The following is a 24622-nucleotide window of genomic DNA, read 5'->3' on the forward strand; positions in this document are numbered from 1 at the left end:
TGGCCGGGCGTTCCCCGAGCTCCGCGGCCGTTTGCTTCTGATTGGCTGTTGCTAGGTGACGTCGCCTGCGCTCACGTGACAAGTGTTAAATGCCCACACTGCAGGAGCCCGCCTGGCAGACAATCGTAAAGCCGCTCAGGTCCGCTCACCTGCTCCCGCCTCCCAGAGCCCCGACCCGGCCCCGCCACCCCTGCCCCCTCCGCTGCCAGCCCCCCATCCGAGCCCGCGCTCGAGCTGGGCAAGGAGCCGAGAGGGCCCAGAGGCCGAAAGAGGATGCGACCAGCAGCAGCTGTCCCGAGCAGTGCACGGTGATCGCCTCCCCCAGAGGAGGAGGCGCCTAGACGGTTGCCTCATTTCTTGTTTCCCCCACCACCACCCCTTAATTACATTGGCTGCTGGAGGGGACCAGGAGAGACGGAGGAGGCGCCTGGCTTCCCCCTTGCACCCGCCACCTCTGCTCTTTCCCGTCCCAGGCCAGGATGACTGGAGTCTTTGACAGTCTGGTGGCTGATATGCACTCGACCCAGATCGCCGCCTCCAGCACGTACCACCAGCACCAGCAGCCCCCGAGCGGCGGCGGCGCCGGCCCAGGTGGCAACAACAGCAGCAGCAGCAGCCTCCACAAGCCCCAGGAGTCGCCCACCCTTCCGGTGTCCACCGCCACGGACAGCAGCTACTACACCAACCAGCAGCACCCGGTGGGCGGCGGCGGCGGCGGCGGGGGCTCGCCCTACGCGCACATGGGCTCTTACCAGTACCAAGCCAGCGGCCTCAACAACGTCCCTTACTCAGCCAAGAGCAGCTACGACCTGGGCTACACCGCCGCCTACACCTCCTACGCTCCCTATGGAACCAGTTCGTCCCCAGCCAACAATGAGCCTGGTATGCATCACGCTGGCGTCGAGAGTGCCGAGTCGGGCTGGTTAATGGGATAGACGGGTAAAGGTGTTTGGGGCGGGAGGCCGTCGGAAGCCCTGGATTTTCACGCTGCCTGCTCACCACTCGCTCATGCACTTTACCCTCCCAGCCTCCAATCTGCCGCAGGTCTTCTGTTACGTCCCACTCTCGGTTGGTGAGACCTGGTGGCCTCAAGGGCCAAGTGGGCGTGCACTGCCTGCCTCTTAAGGGCTTCTCCCTGCCACCTGCTTCTATCTCTTGGGTGTGTGCTTGTCTCCCCCTTCCCTGGAGGGTTCAGCTCCCGGGATCGGTGGTGGCTCCAGTCCGCGCGCAGCGAAGTTGCGCCTGCCGTGGCGCCACAGCTCCGTGCACCCGCCTCCTGGCTCAGGCCATGTCCCCCGCCAGGCCCTCCGAGAGAGTGGGAACTCGAGGACCCCTGGGTTGCGCGGTTCTCACAGTCTTGTGTGGTTGCAGAGAAGGAGGACCTCGAGCCTGAAATCCGGATAGTGAACGGGAAGCCAAAGAAAGTCCGGAAACCCCGCACCATCTACTCGAGTTTCCAGCTGGCGGCTCTTCAGCGGCGTTTCCAAAAGACTCAGTATCTGGCCTTGCCGGAGCGAGCCGAGCTGGCGGCGTCTCTGGGCCTCACTCAGACTCAGGTGGGGCTTGCGGCCTGCGGGGCCGATGAAAGGGCGGGCCTGACAAGGCTGGGAAGCAGGAGGGTTCGGGACAATACTTTTTAAAGTTCATTTTAAGTAGTTTTAAGCATTACCAAGCCCGCGCCTCGGGCGGCCTAAGCTTCTAGGCCCAAAGCTGGAAACCCCCAAGGGGCCGTCTTGTGGGAGAGAAGGAAAGGGACCCGGTGGAGAGAAATCCCGTACCTCTCGCTACTGATTAAGCGGGTAAAATAACGCCCTCCTGACTCTCCCGCTGCCACCATCATCACAGTGCACGTACAACAGCCGTCCTGGCCTTTTGGCGATTCCTCCCGGGGCGCAGGAACCCGCAGAGCCTCGGAGGCCGCCGCCCGGGATCCGCTTCTCTGCCCAGGGCGCCCTCTGCCCACCTCTGGCCGGCGGTTTTTCTCTGCTCGCTTTTTTCTCCTCTTCGCACTCTTCCTGCCCCAAGACCAGGTTCCTCCATTAATGCTCGGGTCTTTTTTTCTCAAAGGTCAAAATCTGGTTCCAGAATCGCCGGTCCAAGTTCAAGAAGATGTGGAAAAGTGGTGAGATCCCGTCGGAGCAGCACCCTGGGGCCAGCGCTTCCCCACCTTGTGCTTCGCCGCCCGTCTCGGCGCCGGCCTCCTGGGACTTTGGTGCGCCGCAGCGGATGGCGGGTGGCGGAGGTCCAGGCAGTGGCGGTAGCGGAGCCGGCAGCTCGGGCTCCAGCCCCAGCAGCGCGGCCTCAGCTTTTCTGGGCAACTACCCGTGGTACCACCAGGCCTCGGGCTCCGCCTCACACCTGCAGGCCACCGCGCCGCTTCTGCACCCCACTCAGACCCCGCAGCCGCATCACCACCACCACCATCACGGCGGCGGGGGCGCCCCGGTGAGCGCCGGGACGATTTTCTAACCCCAAGGAGAACGAGCCAGAGACTGGGAGCAGAGACCAGTTATTCTCAGTGCTCACCGCGAGCCGGGGTTCCCTCCTCCCGGTCGGCTGTCGCCACCCTCTTCTTCCGGAGGCTGCGACCTGTAGTGGCTCGCCCCAGGCCCTGCTCCCTTCCAGGGCCACCGAGCGGGCCCCTCTCTCTGGGGAACAGGACAGCAGCTTGGCGAAGGCCTCCCTAAAAGGCCAAATTTCTGACCTAAGCCTCGGGTCTCGGCTGCTTCGAGCCCCGCTTCAGACTTGCCTTCCCTTCCCGCCGGGTGAGCCTGTCCAGCGCTTTCCTCGCAAGGGGCTAAGAGCTGGGTCTGAGAGGGACGCGTCCCCCGCCCGCGAAGCTTCCTGGGCGCTAAGAGGCCCCTTTCTCCTCACCAGCCCCCGGGCTCAGCTCGGACGCTGCAGTTACTGACCTCCCGGTCCTGCCTGCCAGCCCTTCCCCACATGGCCCCTTGACCCAACGGCCCGCCGATTCTTTCTGCCCTGCAGTTCCCAGCCCTCGGAGCCCCCCATCCCTTCTCTTCCCCGACCTGGTTCCCCCAGGAATGCTCCCTCAGCTCTCTCCTCATCCATCACCAGTGGAATTTTTTTATTTTTATTTTTTTAAAAGTTTAGGTGCCTTTGCGGATGACCTCATTTTGATGTTGAAAAAAATGATTTTTTAATATGTGAACACTGCAAAAAATGTGTTTAAATTATCTTTTTTAAAACTTATTCAGGATTATTAGCCTGGACTTGGACACAGAGTTTGTAAATAAAGGTGTCTGTGCAGATTTTCCCACTGATTTATTTGTATAAAAATACTCATCTTTTCAGACTTTTTTGTAAACCCCCAGTTGTGAAAACTGCAGTTTAGCAGTTACCTCAGCAAACCCTCCTTTTTATTTTTTCCTTTAAAAACATTTCAGTTAAATTAAGCTACTGATTTGGATTTGTTTTGTCGTATTCTAAAGTCTTTGTTGTTGAAAGTATTTTGGGGTTTATTTATTATGAAAACAACATACTCAATGTTGATTTTACAATATGAAGAGATTATTTAAATAAATTATTGTTTTCATTGGATGTGTGCGCTTTTTCCTTGGTGCCAGGGTCCGGTCAGTCCAGTGCTCAAGCTCGAGCCGCTGCCCAGGCCTGGAAGCCAGTCGGCCGAAAGCGACATTTACATCTTTCCGAGCCTGCGACAACGCGAGGTGCGGAGAGGCGAGGACAGAAGCACTGGTCGTGGGGCTGCACCCGAGTTTCACGCCCCGCCCCCTTCCGAGTCCCCGCGAGAGGTTCGCTGGCCCGAGACGCGGTGACTCACTCAGTTCCGAGCGGCTCCAGCCTCCACCCGCCCCGACCCTCCGGCGCCGGCGCCACCGCCCCCGCGCCCGTCGCTATGGCCGGGCCCTGCATCCGAGCGGCCACCGGGGACCTTCCGTCAGGGACCTGAGCTCTGCAGCAGCCTGAGGGTCGGACCTCTATGTTGAACCCTTCCCGCCGTTTGTCCCGCTGCACTTCGGGACTGAACTGAGAACTCTGTGAGTCAGGCTCGGGAGGCACGGTTGGCTGCTCTGGAATGCAAGGCGACCCCAACGCACGGGACTGTGCTAGCGCGCGTGCATACACACAATCACACTGAGCACACTGTCACAGGCCGTCTATACTAGCACACACCCACACATACTCATACACACTCTCAGTCACACTCCTGCTCAAATATTCCCAGGTGCATGCACAATGACATACATTCCAACACCATAACATCAGACACTCATACTGCATCACACTCCTATAACACTGACACACGAACTCATGCACACTTGCATTCACACACACACTGATAGACAAAGGCACATATGCACACTCATGTATACACACTCACGGACTTAAATACATTGGTATGAGAGTGGCATCTTGCCACTTCATACTCTTGGTGGGGAAGGTCCACATACAGTTGGGGTCTGCTTTCTACCTTGGGCCCACACAACCGGCTTCCAACTTTGGAGATGACCTTACTTTCTGGCATTCCCTACAAAGGCCAGGGATTGGTGGATAATGAAGGCCTGAACTAAAAGTCCCTTTTCTGAAAGCCCGAGGCCCCACAGTTGGAAGCTTCCTGGCTTTGATCACTGACTGTGTGACCTTGGACAACCCATTTAACCACCCTGTGTTGCAGATGTGTAAGAAAGGAGAAATATTAACAGCTATAGCTTGGAATTGTGAGCATTTAATAAGGCAACAATGTAACAGTGCCTGGCACATGGTAAAACTGACTAAATTTAATACAGTGCCCCCAGAGAGGGGTATGAAACCCAGTTACCCAGAGGCTTTCCAACTTCACCTTGGAGGAGCAGCTTCCTGAGGCTGGGAGAGCCCCTTCCTACCTGAGGTTTGAATCTCAGCCATGCCCTCTGAAGGGGCTCTCCTCTACTCCAGAGGGCTGGGTACTAGCCACAGAGCCTGGCCTGCCAGGTCCAGGCTTCCTCTCCTCTAGGATGAGGCCATCTGTGTTGTGTGTCTTCAACTTATCTGCCAAAGCCAGACACGGGGTTGAGGTGACTGTCTGGGCTCAGTAGCATCATCCTGAGGAGAATCCTGACTTTTCTGGGCAGTTTGTTTTGGGGCCTGCTCTGAGTCTGGTTTTACAACAGAGTTGCCGTTTTTGAAAAAGGGAGGCTACACAATCCAGTGTCCCATTGCATTTTTGCATTGTTTTCTCAGGCTAGGAGGAGGCCCATTGACCCGTAATCCCAGGTTTCCCTAAGCAACCGCTGCCTGGCAATCACCCATCCCTGTCCAGCAACCCCCACCCCACCTCCAAATTCTGTGGGGTTTTTTGAGTGCCAGTAACTGGTGCCAGCTCCTCCTGAGGCTGACTGTGCCCTCCCCTCCTTTGAGCGCACTCCCCTCCCTCCTCCCGAAACCAGCGGGAAGAGACGGGGCAGTAAATTGGCTGGTGTCGAGGATCTGCAGCAGACAAGATGATTAAGAGGCCTACTCCGGAGCGCCCGGGGCAGGGAATGTCAGCCCAAGTTGGAATCACGCAACAGGCCTTGGCATGAGCCAAGCCTGGGAGTCGGGAGGGCGGGCGCCCCCAACTCCGGGGTGGGCTAAGGCCCCACAGACTCGCCGGAGTCACCTAACCTGGCACCCAGTGACGGCGGGGTCTGGCCGGGCCACCGTGCGTCTTTTCCCAGGGAGCCTGCGAAGCCTAGAGCAGGAGGGTGCTGGGGCCAGAGGAAGGGGGTATTTCCGCAGTGGAGGAGAAGGGCTAAGAGAAGGGATCCCAAAGACGCGCACAGGTCCCAGAAGTGAGAAGGCGGAAAAGGGGAGGGGTGAGCGAGGGAGGAAACAAAGCCTGGCTCCTGGAGGCGGGGGCCGGCTCCAGCCCCGCCGGGGACGACGCGCTGGCAAGCCTTTCTCACAGTCTCCCGGCCCGCCAGGAGACGCGGAGCCCTGTGATCAGCCCGCCGCCGCGCAGACACGCTCCCCCCGCGCTCTACTGAGCTCCGCAAAGCGCGAATGAAAAATGGAAATGGGAAGCAGCGATCTCGGCTCTCTACACTGGGAAACTAGCGGCGCTCAGAACACACATAAATCTCCATTGTAATCTCCTTCCAATTGCTCGCGTGAAATATCAGGCCAGAGACAGGATATGACAAGCGCTGGGAAGCAGGGGGAGGGAAGCCGAAGAGTGAGGGGTGCACGGCCCTCTCTGCTCCACCCTCTGGCAGGGCTCTCCCAACTCAGGCAGAGCGTGAGCATTGAGCTCCAGGGCCAACTGCCGGCCGCCCCGGCGCTCCAGCGCCCCCCGCCCCTTCAATCCCCTTCTCCCCCGAACCCCGGTGCACGCTCTGCCCACAGCCCCCTCGCCCCCGCGCGGCGCTCTGCTGGGCGCAGACCCCACTCCGGCTGCGCAGAATTCCCGCCGCTAGCCCCGAGGCTCGGGGTGGGAAGAGCAGAAAAGAGAGAGCATGGATCCCAGGCCTCATCAGCCCTGCTGCAATGTGGGACAGTTCAGGCGGCTTCCCCTGGGCCTTCTTTCAGGATTGCTTGTGAAAATTGTGAATATCCGTCCTGTGTAACGATCCCAGACTAGTGGAGCGAATTTGGGAGAAATATCAGGTTTGGTGGAGGCGGAGAGAGAGAGGGGGAAGACCGGAACTTTGTTTACAAACAGTTCGGTGGCAGAAGACGAGGGGCAGAAGAGGCCAGTGGAGAGAGAAGCTCTGACGTGGTCCCCTCCGCCCAAGAGAACAATGTCCGGGAGCAAGAAGCCCCGTCCCCTCTCAAAAAGTCGTTCTTACAGACAGTAAATCTCGAGTGCAACTCCCATTCCTAGCGTCCCCCGCACTTGCTCTAAAGTTACAAGCCTGCTCTTTTCCCTCCGGGGAACAGCGACCACCAGTGGCTTTGGCCAGTTTAGGGTCGGAGACTCCTTTGAGAATTAAGCTGCAGATCCTCTCCTCCAAAAATACAGATAGATCCCTTCCTCACTAATTCAACTTTGGGGTCCAGGGGTCCTAGAAGCTGTAGGGTAGGGCGCTATCCTGGGCGTGAATTTACTTCCTCCCTTGGCACTAGGGCACTAGGTCCTTCGGAGAGTAGTGGCCTCTGGCAGGATCGCGACATCCAAAGCAGCCCCAGGGAAGCCTCCCCCTGGCGGCATTTCCCTTCCCTCCCCACCCAGGATCTGCCTTGCACGCCACCGCCACCCCACACCGCCCCTGCCCCCACACACACCAGTGCGGCCCGATGCCGAGGCCCCACATCCCTCGGATCTCCGTTTCCCCCGTGGGAGTTCCCCTCGCGGGGACGGGTTTGGCAGTGATTGCCACATTACAAGATGTTACATTCCGCCCTGGGGCCTGGGGCCGGGCGGGGTGGAGGAGACTGTTTCATGAAAAGAAAGTGCAGGCAGGTCTTGGAGGAGCAGCTCGTCGCCTCCAAGCAAAAACGCAGACAGTCTGCAGACAAACCTTTCTTCCCCCAGCCGCTCCGGCTCCGGTGCCAGAGCTAACACGCTACAGTGTCCTGGCAGTTTGCGGGCTGCGTGGCAGCCCTCCGGGAGAGGCCCTTTTGGGAGAGTCCCCAGTCGAGTCGGGTCCCCAGCTAGAAGAAGGGGGCCGAGGGTCGGTTGCCGAGTCGGGGAAGATGGAGAACGGGCCCACAAGGCGGGCTGGGCTGCTAGGCAAAGGATTACAATTTCGGGGCAGGAGAGACAAGGGCGAAAGGAATAGACTTGGAGCGCTCTGGGGTGACGGGGGGGGGGGCAGACTGGGGCCCGCAAGTGGGAGCAAACGTGGGCGGCTGTTGACGCTGCCGCTTCTCCCTCCCGATTGCTGTCCGGGAGTCTCAGACACCCGGGAGGTGAAATCATCGCTCCCGGAACAATGGGGGCTTCTGGCCGGAGAACCTGACCGAGTCACAGCCGCTCCGATTGACCACCGCTCTTCAGTGGGCTTCTCCCGCCAGGCGCCGCCGAGCTCTCTGCCCCGGGGGCAGCCCCCGCCCCGCCCCCTCCTTCCTCGGGCCAGGCCTCCGCTTCTTAAAGTCGCAGGGTGTCTCAGTTCCCGAGAGAAGCGCCGCCCAAGTGGGAAGTGAAGGTTTGGGAGGTGGGAGGACGCTATCTCAGGGAGATAGAGACAAAAGAAGAGCCTAGGCGGTCGCGGGGCGGGCCAGTCCGACCCCACGCTCCTATCCTCCCGGTCCCACCTTCCCAAAACCGCCCGGGGTGGCCTCTGGCACTCTCTCCCGAGATGCTCCCTGCCTGGCACCAACAGCAGAGTCAGCCAGCTCCCCCGTCATCCACCGCCTCCCCCCCCCCCCCCCGCCCCTCTTAGCCCTGAAAGCCAGTCCCGGGGCCCATCCCTGCTGCCCTGTGGAGGGGTTTGCCAGAATCCCGGAATGGGGCCGAATGAAGGAGGAGGGGAGAACAGGAAAGAAAAAGAAAAAAAAGAGGGGGGAATCCGGTTCAGTCAGTTTCTCGGTTCCTGCTTGTAGGGTGGGGAGCCCCCTCGGGGCCTCCCGGGCATCCTACTGGGGAGAGCAGGTACGCGGGGAAAGGGATTCTCTCCTCGGCACGTTCACTGGAGGACAGTGAAAATTTGCCTTGGGTGGCCAATTTCCTCATTCGCCCCTATTAAAAGAAAAAGCCCAAGAAATTCAATTAAAGCCACCCTGGCCAAGGCTCTATTTGAGGCATGAATGTCTCCCCTAAAGCTGCAGCAATCATGTGGCATTAGACACTTCCGGAATCCTATAGCCAACCTGAAAAATCCCAGACCCCCTTTTCCCCTAATTTTTGCTCTGATCTGTAATTTTATCCACATTTGCACTAGTTTGAGCATTCTGGCTCTCCCATCTGAAAGCCTGCAATTACTATATAATTCTTCGCAATTTCAGATGTCCTAATATGGACTGTAATTTTTGCGCAAGACAATTTCCTGCTATTTCAAGCATCAACATTGTCAAAGTTGTATGTACATAATAAATGGGAATATCAATGCATAGTTTTTAGCATAACATCTTGACTCCTCGATAATTATATCCGTTCGGAGCCTACGCAGAATTAGCCTGAATTGCATGGTAACTGCTGCTGCTTTAAAATTTTTAAAAATTACTCATAATTTTCCCAAAGATTACCAAGATCTCGAGTGCACAATGTCATCAGCGTAATGAAGAGTAAACATTTATGCTAATAATCTGCAATTTTTTTCATCAGCTATAAAGACAGAGGCTATATAGCCGAAAATTTCAGTCCTATTCTGCAAGCGCAGCGCTGCAAAAAGCCTGCGGCGCTCTGAGGCGCCTGGTCCTGGGGACCTCTTTCCACTCTTTACTCTCAAGATAGGAGGATGGGGCCGGGGGATTCTTTTTGGTTTTCTGGTTTTGTTTTACTCTGGTTTGGTCGGTTTTGTATTTTTCTGTTTTTCCTTTTTTCCCCTTTTTTCTTTTTTGCTTTTTCTTTCCCGTTATTCTCCCAGCCAAAAGCTACCTTCGACCCTTTTGATTTGATGTAGCAAAGAGTGTGTGTCCAGATTATCTGAAATTGACACTGAAGAAGGTAAGGGTGGAAACCGGTTTCATTTTTCAGAGGGTTGGAAGGCTGCGCTGCGCCCGCCGCCGCGGCTCCCGCTCCGGGAGTAGGAGGGTGGGGGAGTGATTATGTATGCACCAGCTAATTCTTCCATCAAAACTTCTTGTCAGCGATGTCAGGATTATTTTTTTCCTTTTTATAAAAACACTTGATGTTTCAGGAAGTGTTAATCCCCGAAGACTGGGGAATGAGGGAGGGGGTAGGGAAGCGGTGAGTGGGGGTGACATGTTTCTTGAGCCTGGGGAAGGCACTCTTTGCAGCCGTTTGTCTGTCTACACTGGAGCTGGAGGTTTGTTGTGGAGCTGGGGACCGGAGGAGGATTTCTTTGAGGCATGGGAGGGAAGGACACTTGCCCTCTGTACTGCATTTGGTGGAGGTTCCTATGGCCATGTGGGATAAAGAACAGAAAAGTTTGCTTTAGCCTGTAATTTCAAGGGTGTTTAATCTAGGCGGTGGGATGACAAAAACCAGAGAATTTTGAAATCAGAATTTCTGTATCTTATAAAAGATGCAGAAAAGAAGAGCCGGATACCAGGATAAAGATTTAAAGCCAGGAAGCCTGGGTTGCTTCTTTTCTCCCAATTTTTCTTGATCTAGTATCTCAGGTTCCACATCCAGCGCACAGACCTACCTTTCCTCGGGTGACAGAAATTGACAATTTCTTCAAGGTGAAGGATTCAGTTAGTTTCGACATCAGATGACTCTATGAATAAATTCACACTTCTGTGCATATAGGTGGGGGGAATGTTGAAACTTTTTGTGGCTCTAAAAACTAGTACAGAATCAAGAAGGCTGAAAAGCTATCATATCTAACCCAGTCCAGGTGCAGATTTCCAGAAGAAAGAAATAAAAATAAAACTTAATGATCAGTGAGGAAAAGCTGTGAACTATAAATGTTTCCAGTTTTACATTTTTAAAATACTGCCTCGATTTAGGATCTGAGTTCTCCCACAATTAGATTACCACTCACAAGACTACCCAGCCCCTCCAGGCTCATGAAAGCCAAGATCAGTGAGGAGGGGGCTGGGGACTGTTGCTTCTGTCCCTACCCCTACCCCTTTTTAGAGCTAGTGTGGGTGAGAGAAGATATTAAAGGGATATCTGTTGTTTGACAATTTTGCTAAGTCTGTCTTCATTACTTTGCTGCTGTGCATTTGCTAATTTGGAGGCCTGGCCATTGACAAGCTTGCTCCATACACCTGCAAGCAATTTGCCGGCTCCGGTACCGGAGAATTGCAGAGATGGCAGCTCGCACCTATTTGATTTTTTTTTTTTCCTTTTCTCAATGCACAGCAAATTTGGCTTTCAGTGCGTTATCTCTTTTGTTAATGCAAAAAGATTCCCTGGGCGAAAAAATTGCTCATAATTACCAGAGAGATGGGGAAACTGCATTAGAATAAATAAACCTGAAATTACTGTAATTATGTTGTGTTTGATGGGCCCGGCTTGTAATCAAGAAGAGAATACAGTGAAATGATGCTGACCCTCTTGGGTTTGCAGCTGTACGCGCACTTTGGGGTCTTTTTTTGCAGAAAAGAGTCATTTTGATAATCATTAAGCTGTGTGCAACCTATTTCAGAAGTGTTTTAAAATGAGGTTCACATTTTTTGAACAAGGGAAAAAAATCCCAAAATTGCATTTTGCCATTACAGACTCATACATAAGGAAAGGTTGTGTTTTCTAAGTGACAATTGTTAAGACATAATATTCGAAATCAGTATTTAATCATTATAATGAGGTATTGTTTAAATATAACCACCTTTAGATTATTCATAGTTTAATTAATATACTCATTATGAAAATCTTTGAATCAGATATTTGATGAACTACTTGTCAGTAACAAGGCAGCATTAATTAGGCCTATATTGAGATTAACATTTTTTAAAAGTACAACCGCTTATAATTATAATAGAGCCTAACTAAAGACTGTTTTCGTTGAGCTAAAACTAATAATTTCTCTATTTGAACTGTTAGCAAGAGATTATTAAATTAGTATAAGCTAATGCCTCAAAATATTCAAATCCGCTTGACCAAACAGATTTTGCCTGTGGCTTGAGGCATTGGGCCCTAGCTATCGTCTTGGGGACCCAAGTCAGATGCGGGACAGAAATCTCGGCACTAGCAAAGTCACATCTCCCAGGGAAACTGAACCTAGGAAGACCCCCTACGCCGCGCCGGAGTGGGGAAATTGGTTCCTTCCCTCAGCTTTGAGGCCCATCTGACTGCCCACATCCTGGTCTCTGAGATCTGATCTCTCCCATTAGAGCTGGTGCTTCTAGGTGCTGTGGAGAGAGAAGTCCCAGTCTCAGGCCTGGAAGGGGCTTGGAGGTCCCTGGCGTCATCCCCCACCCCACCACTACTTTCCCTGCTGCCATCACACTACCTCTCCCCACCACCAGCAGCCCCACCACTTCCTCCTCCCCTTCAAAGGGCGTCGGAAGAGCCCGGCGCATCTGATCTTTCACCAGCACCAATTGAAAAATGGGTGCTTGTCACAACACAGATCACTGCCTTCCGGGCTCTGCTCCCCACCGCTCTTCTGAAACGGCCCCCCAAAGGTGGAGGGCCGGCTCCCGCGGGCAGCAGCGCTGGAAGGCGAGTACGGGAGAAGCAGGAATCGCGCCTGGCAGTGGGTCTGGGCTCGCGGCAATTCTGGGCTGCCTCAGCTCGGCTGCGGGGTCTGGGGTTGAGGTTGGGCTGAGACGCAGAGCCACGAGAAGAGAGGCAATCTGGTTCTAATCCCTTGGAGCCCGTGCACCTCTGGAGGGAACTAATCTGAGCGAGCGCTTGACTAGAGATGCTCCCATAGGGGCCTGGCCTTGGGACTTTCGGACTGGGATGAGGTGGGAGTGCTGTGCTTGACTTTGGTCAGATTTTGGGGTTCCAAAAAGTCAGCCACCCTTCCCTTAGCACCTCCATTTCTGTGAGGTTCAAAGAAAGGCCCGGATCATTAGACAGGAACCTGTCTGTCTCACTGTAGAGTTGCCAGGGTGGCTCCCTGGGACTGTGCCCTGTCCCCTGGAGCGCACTGATTGATAGCGGGGCAGTCTGACAGACGTGTCTTTCCGGCCCCTGCCTGGCGTCTGGCTGCTCTTTTCCGCAAGGGAATCCAGGGTCTCTGGGCAAGCTAAAGACGGGAGGCCAGATCCAGAGGAAGGCTAGAGGCAAAGCAGTGTCTCTGCTTCCAGGCCTCTCAGCCTCCCAACCTCACGGCCTCCCAAGAGGTGGCTGGGTGTGGGAAAAACTGAAATCGTTCAGGCGGGCTGACTTTGAATTCTGACTTCATCTCTTCTCAGCCAGTCTTCAACATCATTTTGGTTCCTCAGCATCAGCTCTGCCCTGACGCACCTGTTTCTGAGTCCCCTTCCCGGGGAAGCCTACCAGTCATCCTCTCCTTACCCCTCCGGTTTAGGTAGGAATCAGACACCTTGGGGGTCAAGGGAGCAAGGCAAGAAGAAACTGTCCAGTGGGGTTACCCCACAGGCCTCTGATGATATCCTGGTGTTTCTGGGATACAGGGTCCCCCATTCTATCACTGATAAGTTGCTGACCCTGTACTGCCTGTCTCCAGAGGTGGGAACCTGGCCTGCCCCCTGGCACACCCTCACACAGCACCAGAGAGAGCAGTTCTTTCTCGAAATCATAATTTTACTGTCTCAAAGAAACTGTATAACTTATTTACAAAGTTTTTTTTCCCAAGATACAAAGCAATAAGTTAACATTCTCAATATAAAACTAAACTTTGACATAGAGAACACAAAACACAGCTGATTTCAATTGATCACATTTTCCAAATTTCACAAGTAAAATGTCAAGATTCTCATTTCACAAAGCCTGGGGTTTTACAGCCACACACAACAGAACGCAAAAAGGCTAAGCTTGTGCAACATGTTTACAGAACAATAATAATAACAATAATATGTACAGTGATTAAATCCGGCACTGGAGACTGTGCGTTCAGGGTGGTGACTGGCTTTATTCTGTGGTCGAGCCTCTAGGGATTGTTGTAAAGCTGCTTTTGCTGTATTTTAAAGCCCACTGGAATTAGGGTGCTTGTTCTCGCCTGCCTGTTTTCCCTCTACTCCCCATTCATTCTTGCTCCCTCCTTCTATTCAAGGAGGAAATCGGTATTTTCCTTCTTGTCCAGGCAAAGCAACCAAGAGTTCTTCCCGAGATGAGAAAATCATGTTGGTTTCATTTGTCTTTCTTTTCTTTTAAAAGTTATTTATTAAATAATGTGGGACATGTAAAAAATGCAAATCATTCGGCTCCAAACTCTCCATACCAGAGAAGTACAAAAGTTACTGTATAAATTAAAAATCACCACGTCCTCCTTATTCATTTCTCCCCGTGCGTTTAAAGTAAACAGTGCGTTCCTTGCGCCTAGCAGAACCTCGAATTGCCAAACAGCCTCAGGCGAAGTCCATTTCTCAATAAATAAAACCCCCTCCCCTCCAATGTCCCCAGATTCCCAAATCAGCTACATAGATGGTCAAGCAGAACGTCCCAGGATCCGGAGATGGTCAGCCGGGCAGTACCCGGGCCGCTCAGACCTGGTGGCTTTTTGCAGAGGCTGCAGAATGAAGACAGCGGATGGATGAGGACCTTAATTTTATCAGCGCACAGACAGCAAAAGGAGACAGGAGACTGACAGGACAAAACAGAGCTTTTGCTTTTTCTACATTTCGTGTTTGTTTTTGTTTTTGTTTTCCTGATAGTCCCACAAAGCTGAAGGTCGGCAGGTCGGGTGGAGCAGGTTATCTTGCGCTTGGGCTTATCTCAGGTGGCAGTGCCTTCCCTCTGAGGCCACTCTCTGCTGCTACTGCTCGGCCCAGGCCAGGGTTCAGGCTAGAGCGCGGGCGCCGGGAAGTTGCTGGGCCGGACCTCGCAGGGCTCCAAGGAGATAGAGGGTGTCCTGCCTCCACTGTTCCTTCTTTTTCCCTCTGGGTCCTTCTTTTCGGACGGGGTGGATGGACCTGGAGGCGGGAGGGACCTGGGCTGGGGGAGACAAGAAGAAGGCGGGCGGGCAACCTCACATAAGTTGGGGTTGCTGCATAGCTTCTTGGTGCGCTGAAGGGTACCACGATGTGTAGCTGGGGATATAGGAGCCCGAGTTTCCGCCTGAGCCCTTCCCGGATGAAGAGTTAGGGTTCCAGCCGGGCGGCACGGGTGGGGAGCCAGCAGACAGGGCCCGGCCGTTGGCCAACGCACTACCCTCCAGAGCCGCTCCACCCTGCTTCATCAGCTTCTTGAACTTGGAGCGCTTGTTTTGGAACCAGATCTTGACCTGCAAGAGTGGACAACAACGTGACTCAGGCTGGGACCACTAAGCCTACCTAGGTCACAGAGGAGGGAAACAAAAAAGGACCACAGGACTGCAGAGATAGGACCTCCCAACCTTGCGCCAGCTGGCAGCTCTCTGCCAGAGAAGCAGAGACACCCCTCCTTGCTCCCTTCCCCCATAAGAGCCAAAGGCTCGAAGGCCTCACCACCCTGCCGCCGCTGGCCCACAGAGGCAGCTCTCAGAGAGCTAGGGAGGAGTTGTGGTGAGGTGTGAACGGGTATCCAGGCCTTAGCCTGCCAGGGACTCAGTCCGACTGTGGCTACCGTCTGCGGAAGACACAGCGCCTGCACAACACCGAGCCAGCAATTCCGATATCAACATCAATAAAAGAATCGAAAACCTAGGAAGGAGTGGAGGAAATTTATTTGCATCGCGACCCAACTTTTCTATGCGCCATCCTTTCTGCCCTGGAGTTGGGACGGACTAAGGAGGCCTCCAGATTTTGTGGAACTTTTCTTTGGATTCAAAACCATTCTTGCCCTAGGGTCTGTTTGCTTTCTCCAGCTCTGCTCCAAATCCCGGACCGGACGTCGGAAACCCGCGCCCGCCGCCAGAACGCTCAAGGGCTCCCCGGAGTCTTAGAGAAACCCAGGAAGGAAGATCCCGTTTCTCCTCTAAGGTCTGGGACTTGGGAGGTGAGAGGGCGGAGGAAAGAATCTCCCCCCACCCCCAACCGGTGAGGAGGAGGGCAACGGAGGCGCGGACCCAGGCCCCGAGTGATTAGTCACACAATTTAAAGGCAAAGGAAGGATTAAGTCCCAAGTCTATTGTTCCAGTTGTTCAGGCACGTGTGACCTCAGAGTTCCCAAACAAAACGTCCTTCCTGCGCTCTAATCAGATTGTCCTGGGACGGAGGGCCGGGCGGCAGGCAGCTCGGGATACCGAGAGCAGCGACAGAGCTAGGGCAGAGGGAATGAGGGAGGAAGGAGACACACTGAGAGCCGGGTGGACACAAACACACACACAGTGACACCCCGACCCTGAGGCCCAGAGAGCCAGAAATGAAGAACCGGGAGCAGGCCGGCCGCGGAAAGCCTGCATGGCGGAGCGGAGCGGCAGCTGCGAGGTACCTGAGTCTGTGTGAGTCCCAAAGAGGCCGCGAGCTCCGCCCTCTCCGGCAGAGCTAGGTACTGAGTTTGCTGGAACCTCCGGTTCAAAGCCTGCAACTGCAAACTGGAATAAATCGTCCTCGGTTTGCGGATCTTTTTCCCCTTGCCATTAAAGCGCACTTCACCGCCTTCCACCACAGTGCTCTTCTCGGAGTCCGCCCCTGGAGGGACAGCAGAAGCAGGGGCAGTTGTTAATAGGAGGGGCCGCCTTTATTGCGGGCAGCCGAGAGCGAGTGGCTACCGAAGGTTGGCGGAGGCAGGACCAGGGAGAGAACGTTCAAGAAACTCTGAAAGCCAGTGAAGGGTCCCTCAAAATCCGAGGGCCCGTCCCTGGCCGCTGCAGGCGGGATAGAGCCGTTCCCAGGAGCGCAGCTCCTGCCTTTGCAGGGAAAGTTTGCTATTTTTGCAGGCGGTAGTTGAGGTTTAATTACCCTTAATTGCATACATTGTTTATAGCGCTACGCAATAAATAATTACCGACACTAATACGTGCACATGTGGGTTTCTGTTTTCCAGCGGGGCATTGTGTGCTCTGCACACCGAGCCGCCCAGAGGCCCAGCCAGTGCCAGGAGACGCTCTGGGGTTTATCCTTTGCTAGATAGTTGCAAATTGGGTGGATTTTTAAAAAAATTTATTTGCTGTAACAAGGATCTATAGATTGATATTCGAAACCTCCACTGCTCCCGCGCCCTCCCCACCCCCACCTCACTTCTCTCTCCTCTCCTCTTTCTCTCTCCCTCTCTTCTTCTCCCCCGCTCTTTCTTACCCTCTCTCCCTTGTACCTCCTCCTCTCCCTCTCCCTGGCAAGCGCACGTACCTGGGTCCTCCAGGCGGCTCTGGGCGAGGCTGGCGCTGCCGGGGTAGGACTGCACCGAACTGATGTAGGGGCTGGATGCGTGGCTGCTGACCGAGTTGACGTAGGGGTAGCCCAGCGGTCGGGAGAAGGACGAGGCTGAGCTGTAGGCGCCGTCGGGCTGCGAATGGCCCGCCGAGTGTAAACAGTGCATGGAGTAGTGCCCGTGGGACATGGGAGAAGGAGACATTTGCTGGTTGGGCGGTCCAAACTCCATAAACACCGCCTTGCCCGACACGGGGCTGTTGAGACTTTCTGGCATGGTGGTCATGGTCATCTCTTCTCGCGGGGTCTGGGTGTGGGACTTTCTCTCCTGCTTCCCTTTTGGGGGTCTCTATGTTTCTCAGGACAGGAAGGAACCCAATTTAAGCGGAACAGGGGTTTTCACTTTCCATTCATAAGAAAATGGAGTTTGTCTCTTTGAAAAGTCTAAGCATGATGCTGCTGAGCTCCCCAAACTCGGTTCAAAGCTTTGACTCAGCCAAGGTCATAAATATTCATGAGCTGGCGGAGCTGATTGGTCCGCTGTCTTGCATAATCACTGGGGATTGGTCCGAGGCGCTCGGGCTCCGCTGGACTAGAGCGGGCAAGGCGGCCCGGCCTCGGGAGAGACGCATCCACACTTCCCGGCCCGGGCTCCTCTGCAACAGAGCGCGCCGGGCAGGAAGCACAATGGGCTGCGGCGTCTGCGCCGGGACCGCTGCGGCCCGTCGGCCTCCCGCCTCCCTCGCGCGCTTTCCTCCCCAGGAACCAACCGGCGGCTTGGCCCCACCGCCCCCCTGCCACTGTCCCACCCTTCAGCGGTCCCTAACGCCGGACACCCGCGACCGCTTCTCGTCGCTGCCACTCAGCCCGGCGCAGAGCTAGGGCGGCTCGGGAGGAGCCGGACCTCGGCCTCTGGAGCGCGGAGTCGCACACTGGGGGGCGCCCGAGGTGGCCAACAGCGAGGTCCTCCCAAGAACCGTGTGCCTAGCGCAGCGCGCATCCGGCCGCGCCTCCCCGACCTGGGTACACTTTGCCACATCCCTGGATTCGGGGCTTAGGGGCCCTCCCTGCGAACTCACTCACTCGGCCGCTGCGCCGCCGCCGCCGTCGCTCTCTGGGGCCCGCTCGCATTGCTCCAGGCCCAGCTGGCCACTCCAGCTCGAGGCTGCACTGGTCTGATTAAAGCAGTGCGAGTGGAGAGCAGGAACCCGCGCTTCTCCTCCCAGTAAAGGCGGCTGCACCGCCCCCTCCCCCAGCACACACATCCTCTTTCCCTCCCAGCCTTCCTCCGCCTCCCCCTCCCTTCTCCACTCCCCCTCGCCGCGCTCACTGGCCCCGAGAGCGTAGCTCAGCATGGAGCCCAGGGGGCCCAGGGGCTCAGATCTGCTTGAGCCCCGGACGCCAGGTGGTCATTTTCCGGCCTCCTGAGGTCTAGAGAGACTCCCAGAGTTTAAGCGTCCCTGGGGGACACCGAAACCCGCAGCAAACTCAGGCCTGTGGTAGGCTCCGGTATCTGTGTGTAGAGGTCTCTCGTTGCCACTCAGAATCTTCCTCACCTCCAGTGGCCAAAGCGTGCGCCACCTGGCCTGGGGGGCATGGCTGGTGGAGACAAGAGCTGCCGCGGCTCCCTCTGTCTTCTGGGGTGCTAGGTACAAAAAAGTGCACAAGAGCCCCCATCCATCGCCACTACTACCAATTCTGCCACCCCCTCGCAGTGTGGCGCACACTACCCTGGCTGCAAGTAGATGTTGGGTCCCCATCCCGCCAGCCCCACGGTGAATCCCAAATTACTTTGTTAGGTAATTAGAAAGTGTTGATAATTATTTCTTTCATAATTTAGCGGTGTGACGGGAACGGGGAAATGATCTTGTGAAAGTTCACACGTGCAGATGTATTAGTTACTGATTCATTTGATTAAATGGTAGTCTCAAGTGCTCAGATCCGCAGCTGAAGGCGCCCCATTAGCATAACACTGATGTTTAATTTTCATACGCATAATTAGCCATATATTTAACACTAATAGCAACATGCAGCCTTTCAGCGTTAAACAGCCAGGGATTTGATCTGGCCTGAGCTGAACCTTCATCGCTGCACCTTCCCCTGTCTGGAGTGTGCAATGATCACAGGACAAACCTCTGTAATCAAGCACATTTTGGCAGAGGGAACACCAATAAAAATGAACATTCAAAACAAATTACATCGGTGCTGTCGTTACAGATATTAGTAGAGGGGGTTTCTCTCTCTCTCTCTCTTTTTTTTTTTTTAAACTTCTGTAGCAGCAGCTGCTGCCCGCAGAATTCCCCTCCTTTGGTTTAAGGGCACAATGCTGGGGGCAGAAATATTTCAGGCAGCGTGGTTGGAGCGAAAAGAAAAACAAAAGAAAGAAAAAAACCCAATACGCCAAACCAATAACGGGTTTGCCAACGTTTAAAATATTTTTTTTTTTTTTCTTAATCACCGAACTACACGGTGAGGCTTTGTAGCAACAGCCAGCTAATGATTCCGCCACCAGACAACTCCCAGAGCCGCTCGGCTCGTCCTGATTTCTGTGTCGCACTGTGGTTTTAGTTGCTCCTTCCTAATGCCTGTTTTGGGGTATGGAGTGCCATGCCGTGTGCCCAGCACAGTCGCTCGGATACTGCCCGGGCCCCGGGTCTCTCGCGTGTGCCCCCAGGGCCTTGCCCACGTAAGTGATCGCCGCGGCGGGCGCGGGGTCGGGGTTGGGACTGGGGAAAGAGGAATTGGTAATTCCCGGAGCTCAGGGCAAGGCTTGAGGAAACCCGACGGCCAGGCCGCCTAGGGACAGTGTATTCCAGAAACTTGCAAGGTGGGGGAAGAGGAGAGACGGCCGCACAACGCGAGTCTCCTGAGTGCTCTGTGTCCACAGCTGGAGAGGGATCAAAGACTTTTGCTGCGGCGCAGGGGACCTGGCTGCCTTTTTGGAACGAAAGTCCAGAGTGTGCCCGTCGGGATACTGTTTCAGAGCTTTAATTTAGAAGCGGATTGTGTGTGAGCAAGAGATGGCTACACTACGGAATTCTTTCTTAGCCCACCAAAAGCAGGTCTAGGGAGGAGCACTGAGCGGGGGGCCGTCTAATGCCAAGCCGCTGGCGGTAGATAGCTTCTCAATGTGGGATCTTAGCTCCACTCTTGGAGTGGATCCCTCCCGCCCCCTACTGCTAAGGTGTGTCACCTTAAATTGTTGCCTACCCTCACTCTGAGAGAAAACAAAACCCTCCCATTTGTCCTGAGGGTCCAGGATTCCTAATGGAAGCTATTGGAGTCACCTCAGGACCAGGAGGTCCTGGTGGTGTTAGTCGCAGCCACACTTGGCTGGAATCCCACTGGCTCTAGGTGAGTTTTTGAGCCAGTTCAGCTGGCAGAGAGACAGAGAGGCATGGACGAGGCATTTTTAAATCTACTTCCTAATCTCAACTTCAAAGCATGTTAAATGGAGTTCTTTATAATTCAACGTTGATTTCTAGGGAGCTGCTGAGTATTGTCAGTATACACACACTTAGGTTAGTCCCTTTAATAAGTGGAATTATAAACTTGTCCCATAAATACCTCCATCTCAAAATAATTGCTGCACAAGCAGTGTGTTACCTCAGTGGTTGGTAAAATCCTGTGGTCCTAATAAAACTATCCTTGGGGAACCTCCGAGTAAACTGATTTGCAGATAGGACACAATGCTAATGGCTGCAGTCCGATTGCATTAAGAGAAAACGGAAGTTATTCTCCAGCAAACATCTCCCAAGGCCGGCTAAGCCCTCTTGCTCTTTAGGGAATCCACATCGTTTGGGGGGCAGTAGCATCAGTCTGTGGGCCTCTGCTTGGCCAACTTCCGAGCAGATAAAAAGTTTTTCTATGGACCTTGTACGTCGTCAACCCCTCCCTGATCTTTTCTAGTTCTCAGACTCACTAGAATCAGAAACACCTCTATCCAAAAATCTACAATCCTGGACACAAAGAAGCCTAGCTGGAGGGGTTGAGGGATGACGGAGAGAGAACCCTGTGTTAGGTAAAAGCTGGAACTCATCACTTTTCCGAGCCAGCTGGTCCTCAGTTTCCGGTATTTTGAGTGTCACAAAGATGAGCTGGCTCTTAGTCCTGGCCAAGGACAACTGTACTGGCAACTACAGGTGCCATTTCCTTGAGCTTCCGAAAGCCCAAGCTATTTCTAAGGGATGTCAACTTTGCAAAACCCGCTTCAGAAACAGGAGTTAGCACAACCATTAACCGCTTGAACATCCTAACTGGACTTGTTCCTAAAAGCATAACCGGAGGCAGACGGCTTCCTTCGCTGACTGCCAGAGGCCCGGCCCCTCCCTACCCTTGAGCTCAGGTGCGGAACAGGTACCGGAGAGCAAGCGCAACGGAGGATGGTCCGGGCAGAAACAGCCCTTGGCAGACAGTGTGGACCCTTGGATTCCTACTCCTGGAAGCGGGTTGGAGCTGCCAGCCGAACTGGAGTTCAACTCTCAAGCTTCAGTCCGGCCAAGTAGGCCCTTGCTCTCAAATGCGCCAGTATCTCCTCTATCTGGAACCCTCAATATTTCCAGAAGAGTTGACCTTTGCGGCCTCTGCAGCGTGCGAGCCCGGGTCCGGATCCGAAGAGGGCCAGTTTTGGGAGGGGTCAGTGTAGAGACTAGACCGCTCACTACCCCATCACTGTTCACACCTGCGCGAGTGGGACCCAAGCTCGAATTCCTACTTTAGGAAACGGTCTAGCGAGCTTGCGTGCGTGTGAGGGGTGGGTGGGGGCAGGGTCTCAAACTTCACCTCTGGGATAGCCTTGGAGAGCTGGATGTGGGCGGGACAGGAAGAGCCGCAGGAGTCCAGGGAAGTCGCGTTTCTGGATTGATAGACCCCTGCAGAATGGCCAGGCCCAGAGTCCACTGCCAAGGACATGTTTGTCATCCATGCCTCTGTTCGCTGGCCAATCTTTTCATCGCAAAGCCGCGATGGAGGGGAAAGATGCCGAAGGGCTGGGGTTGGGGACTGGCTTCTGAGAGCATCCTGGGGGGCCGGCCAATGTGGGATACGTAACAGGGAAAAACAAATTAAAAAAAAAAAATCCGTCAACAGGTTCGGGTTTCTGGGCAGGCATGCAAAGTTCAGATACAAAATCACTGTAACTGTCAGAAAGGTAAGGCGCTCAGACGCAATGGATTTAAGAGGTTTTTTACTCTGACAGTCAGGACAAGGGAAAGAGAAAACCGTGCTTCTCTTGGAATCTCTCATCTCCCAAAGGAGGGGATTTCCTCCAGCCCCCTCCAGATGCTTTGACCGCCCTGGGAAACAGAGCCCAGGGACAGGATTTGTTCTTCCAAAGCCGCACGGCCCCGGCAAGGCTTCAGATCAGAGGTCCCAGTTGCCCTCCAGATCCCCCGCGTTTTTCCAAGATGCTATTAGGTGCCACGTAGGTTACCGCGCGACCGGTCATTCCCCCGTTTCTTCTAAAAGTTGTCCGGCCGGATTTCAGTAATTTATTTAAAAAGGCACCCAGCCATCGAGACCTTCGGGTGGCTTCTCAGGCCTCATGGGGCAGTTTGGTCAGGATCTGCGCGCCCCCCGACGTGATGAGAACCGTGTGCTCGAACTGGGCGGACCTGAAACACAGCACCGGGGCCGTCAGGACGCGCACGCAAGCACCGGCCGGGCCACAAGAGCGCCGTCGGACCAATCTTCCCTTCCTATATACAATTTAAAAGCAAGAGGGCTTTAGAAAGCAAACACCTTTGATTGTCTAGGGAGACCGCAGTCCATGCATCCTCCAGGACTTTAAATTCAGGGGATCCCTCCGTGATGATTGGCTCTGTAAGAGGAAAAATATTTACTGCAGTGTGACCTCATCAGATTCTTGTTAAACAATGTTTTGGGCTAATTATTAAAAAAGAGAAGTTTCTCCTCCTTCCCCTCAAGTGCTTCCCCCACAGGCTCCTGTTGTCATCTTGCAAGGGTTGATAATTGATGTTGCTTACATAGTATACCACAAACTAAACAGTAGGAAGAGGAAACACTACAGCATTTAAAAATGTATGAAGTTGCCTAGTTTGTAATTTTTTAGAGAAAGAAGGGCATTTTAATCAAGCCTTTAATTAGGAACCGGTGGATAATAACCACCCAAACACCAGTCCCTCTTATAATCACCAATTTAAAAAAATATTTAAAATTTAAAAATATGCTCAAAATGTTCATTAATTAGCAAATAACACTTTTCTTATTTCACTCTAATTGCTTCTCCATTAAGTCCCACAGTCAGAAATATGATTCCTTTACAACCCTAGGTGACTGGAATTTGGTGGTGATACCAATCACAGGATCAGCCAGGAACCGGCCAACAGAGAGCATATGCCACTTGCTGACAGGGAGCAAGGGACATAATCGCGTCTAGTTACTGGGTGTTAATGAAAAAAACAAAACAAAACAAAAAACCAAACACCACATTATGCTGGTAACAGAATTAGAGGTTGGATGGCTGCCTTCTCCTAAATGTGTCGGTAAGTATCTGATTTAGGAAGATGGGGCTTGAGGATCTTATTTAATCAGATTTCCAGTGCATCCGAATTATTTCATTACACTGATTGGCTTTATTAGTCCTTCACGGGAGTGCCCGGCCTAGGCCAGCGTCAGCAGCTTCCATCAGGAGCTACACACTCCACTCGGAAGAGGAGCTCAAGCATTTACCTATAGTGAATGCCATGCCCTCCTCCATGGGTAGGTCGTTGTCATTCGCTGCAAAACAAAAAACATGGGGGTGAGAATAGGAAATGGGCAGGACAGACAAAAACAGATTATGGGGTCAGTTCCCTTTAAAAAACTTGGTCATTTTGTTTCTCTTCTTTTAGAGAAGGAAGGGTGGAAATTTCTGGAGTCCTGGATAGTGACCCAGGAGTTAAACACAAGGCTACTGGGCCTGAGTCTTTGCATTATCTGTGCTCGGGGTCAAGACTTCCCCGAAGAGTTTTCCAAGGCCTGGCAGGGGCAGCCTGGGTGTTTCAGACACATGTCAGGCTTCCTCTCCCCCTCCCACTGTCCCCCAGGCTACCCACTACTAGGTCTGCTGGCCTCACTGGGTCCTGGGCCTTGCCCATGCCACTCCCTCAAAGAGAAAGAAGTCCTGGGGAAGGATGCAAAGGGAGAGCAGCCTCCTTTGGTGCAGGTTGAGCAGAGGCCTGACTTCAAATAGTTTCACTCTTGGCATTGGCACCAGGTAGGGCCCAGGGCTGACAAGTCCTGTCTGCACTCTCACCTGAACCTCTTCTGAGCTGCCTAGGTGGGGGGCTCTTTGGTCCAAATCAGGTTCCGACCTGCTAGGTGTCCAGCAATCCTCCAGGGGATGTGTCCCAAACAGTAGTCCTTCTATGGACCAATCAAGTCCATAGGGGCACAGGTCAAGGCCCCAGGACCAACTTTCCTTTGGTCCCTATCCAGGTGTGGACCTACCTTGAGGGTGCTCCACTGAGCTGTCTCCTACCTCAACCCAAATCTTCCCACCCCTGTGTTCTCACACTAGGGTGCACACCCAGGCAGTGAAAAACAGGAGATTCTGGGGAAGGAAGACAAGAGTGGGCATAATCTAGAAATCACTAAAGAGTACACAGCTGTCAACGCTGTGTAGGATGTAATGAAGTTTAACCACAATAGTCAGCAGCTAGAAAAGGGGGTAGGAAAAGAAAAACAGAAAACAGTCATATGTGCATGCTGCTGGGACATTGATGCAGTGACGTTTTGTTTTCAGTAACTT

At 53.8% G+C, this 24622-nt stretch overlaps 3 protein-coding genes across 5 annotated transcripts in view; 1 reads left to right on the plus strand and 2 right to left on the minus strand.

Annotated features, from left to right (window-relative positions):
• Positions 1 to 114: 114 nt before the first annotated feature.
• Positions 115 to 3559, plus strand: DLX2 (distal-less homeobox 2). The gene is made up of 3 exons (XM_002749343.5): positions 115 to 882; positions 1372 to 1556; positions 2068 to 3559. The coding sequence occupies exons 1-3, from the start codon at positions 480 to 482 to the stop codon at positions 2467 to 2469; spliced, it is 990 nt and encodes a 329-aa protein (XP_002749389.1). The 5' UTR covers positions 115 to 479; the 3' UTR covers positions 2470 to 3559.
• Positions 3560 to 13210: 9651 nt separating this feature from the next.
• On the minus strand, positions 13211 to 18049 carry DLX1 (distal-less homeobox 1). Of its 3 annotated transcripts, none has more exons than XM_078327401.1 (4): positions 17956 to 18049; positions 16852 to 17528; positions 15995 to 16194; positions 13211 to 14867 (listed from the first exon to the last, which is right to left on the minus strand). In XM_078327401.1, the coding sequence occupies exons 2-4, from the start codon at positions 17162 to 17164 to the stop codon at positions 14613 to 14615; spliced, it is 768 nt and encodes a 255-aa protein (XP_078183527.1). In that variant the 5' UTR covers positions 17165 to 17528; positions 17956 to 18049; the 3' UTR covers positions 13211 to 14612. The 3 variants fall into 3 exon arrangements, with proteins under 3 accessions (XP_078183527.1, XP_078183528.1, XP_008996944.1); XM_078327402.1 differs by having other exon boundaries at positions 17952 to 18049; XM_008998696.5 differs by having other exon boundaries at positions 16852 to 18049.
• A 3991-nt stretch (positions 18050 to 22040) lies between these two features.
• The window catches only part of METAP1D (methionyl aminopeptidase type 1D, mitochondrial), a 94275-nt gene continuing 91693 nt past the window's right edge, over positions 22041 to 24622 (minus strand). Inside the window, 3 exon segments of the mRNA XM_002806908.6 lie at positions 22041 to 22484; positions 22612 to 22690; positions 23563 to 23610. Of these exon segments, the coding sequence (XP_002806954.3) occupies positions 22406 to 22484; positions 22612 to 22690; positions 23563 to 23610 (206 nt within the window). The 3' untranslated portion in view covers positions 22041 to 22405.

Source organism: Callithrix jacchus, chromosome 6 (genome assembly GCF_049354715.1).
Source record: "Callithrix jacchus isolate 240 chromosome 6, calJac240_pri, whole genome shotgun sequence".
Taxonomy (NCBI): Eukaryota; Metazoa; Chordata; class Mammalia; order Primates; family Cebidae; genus Callithrix; species Callithrix jacchus.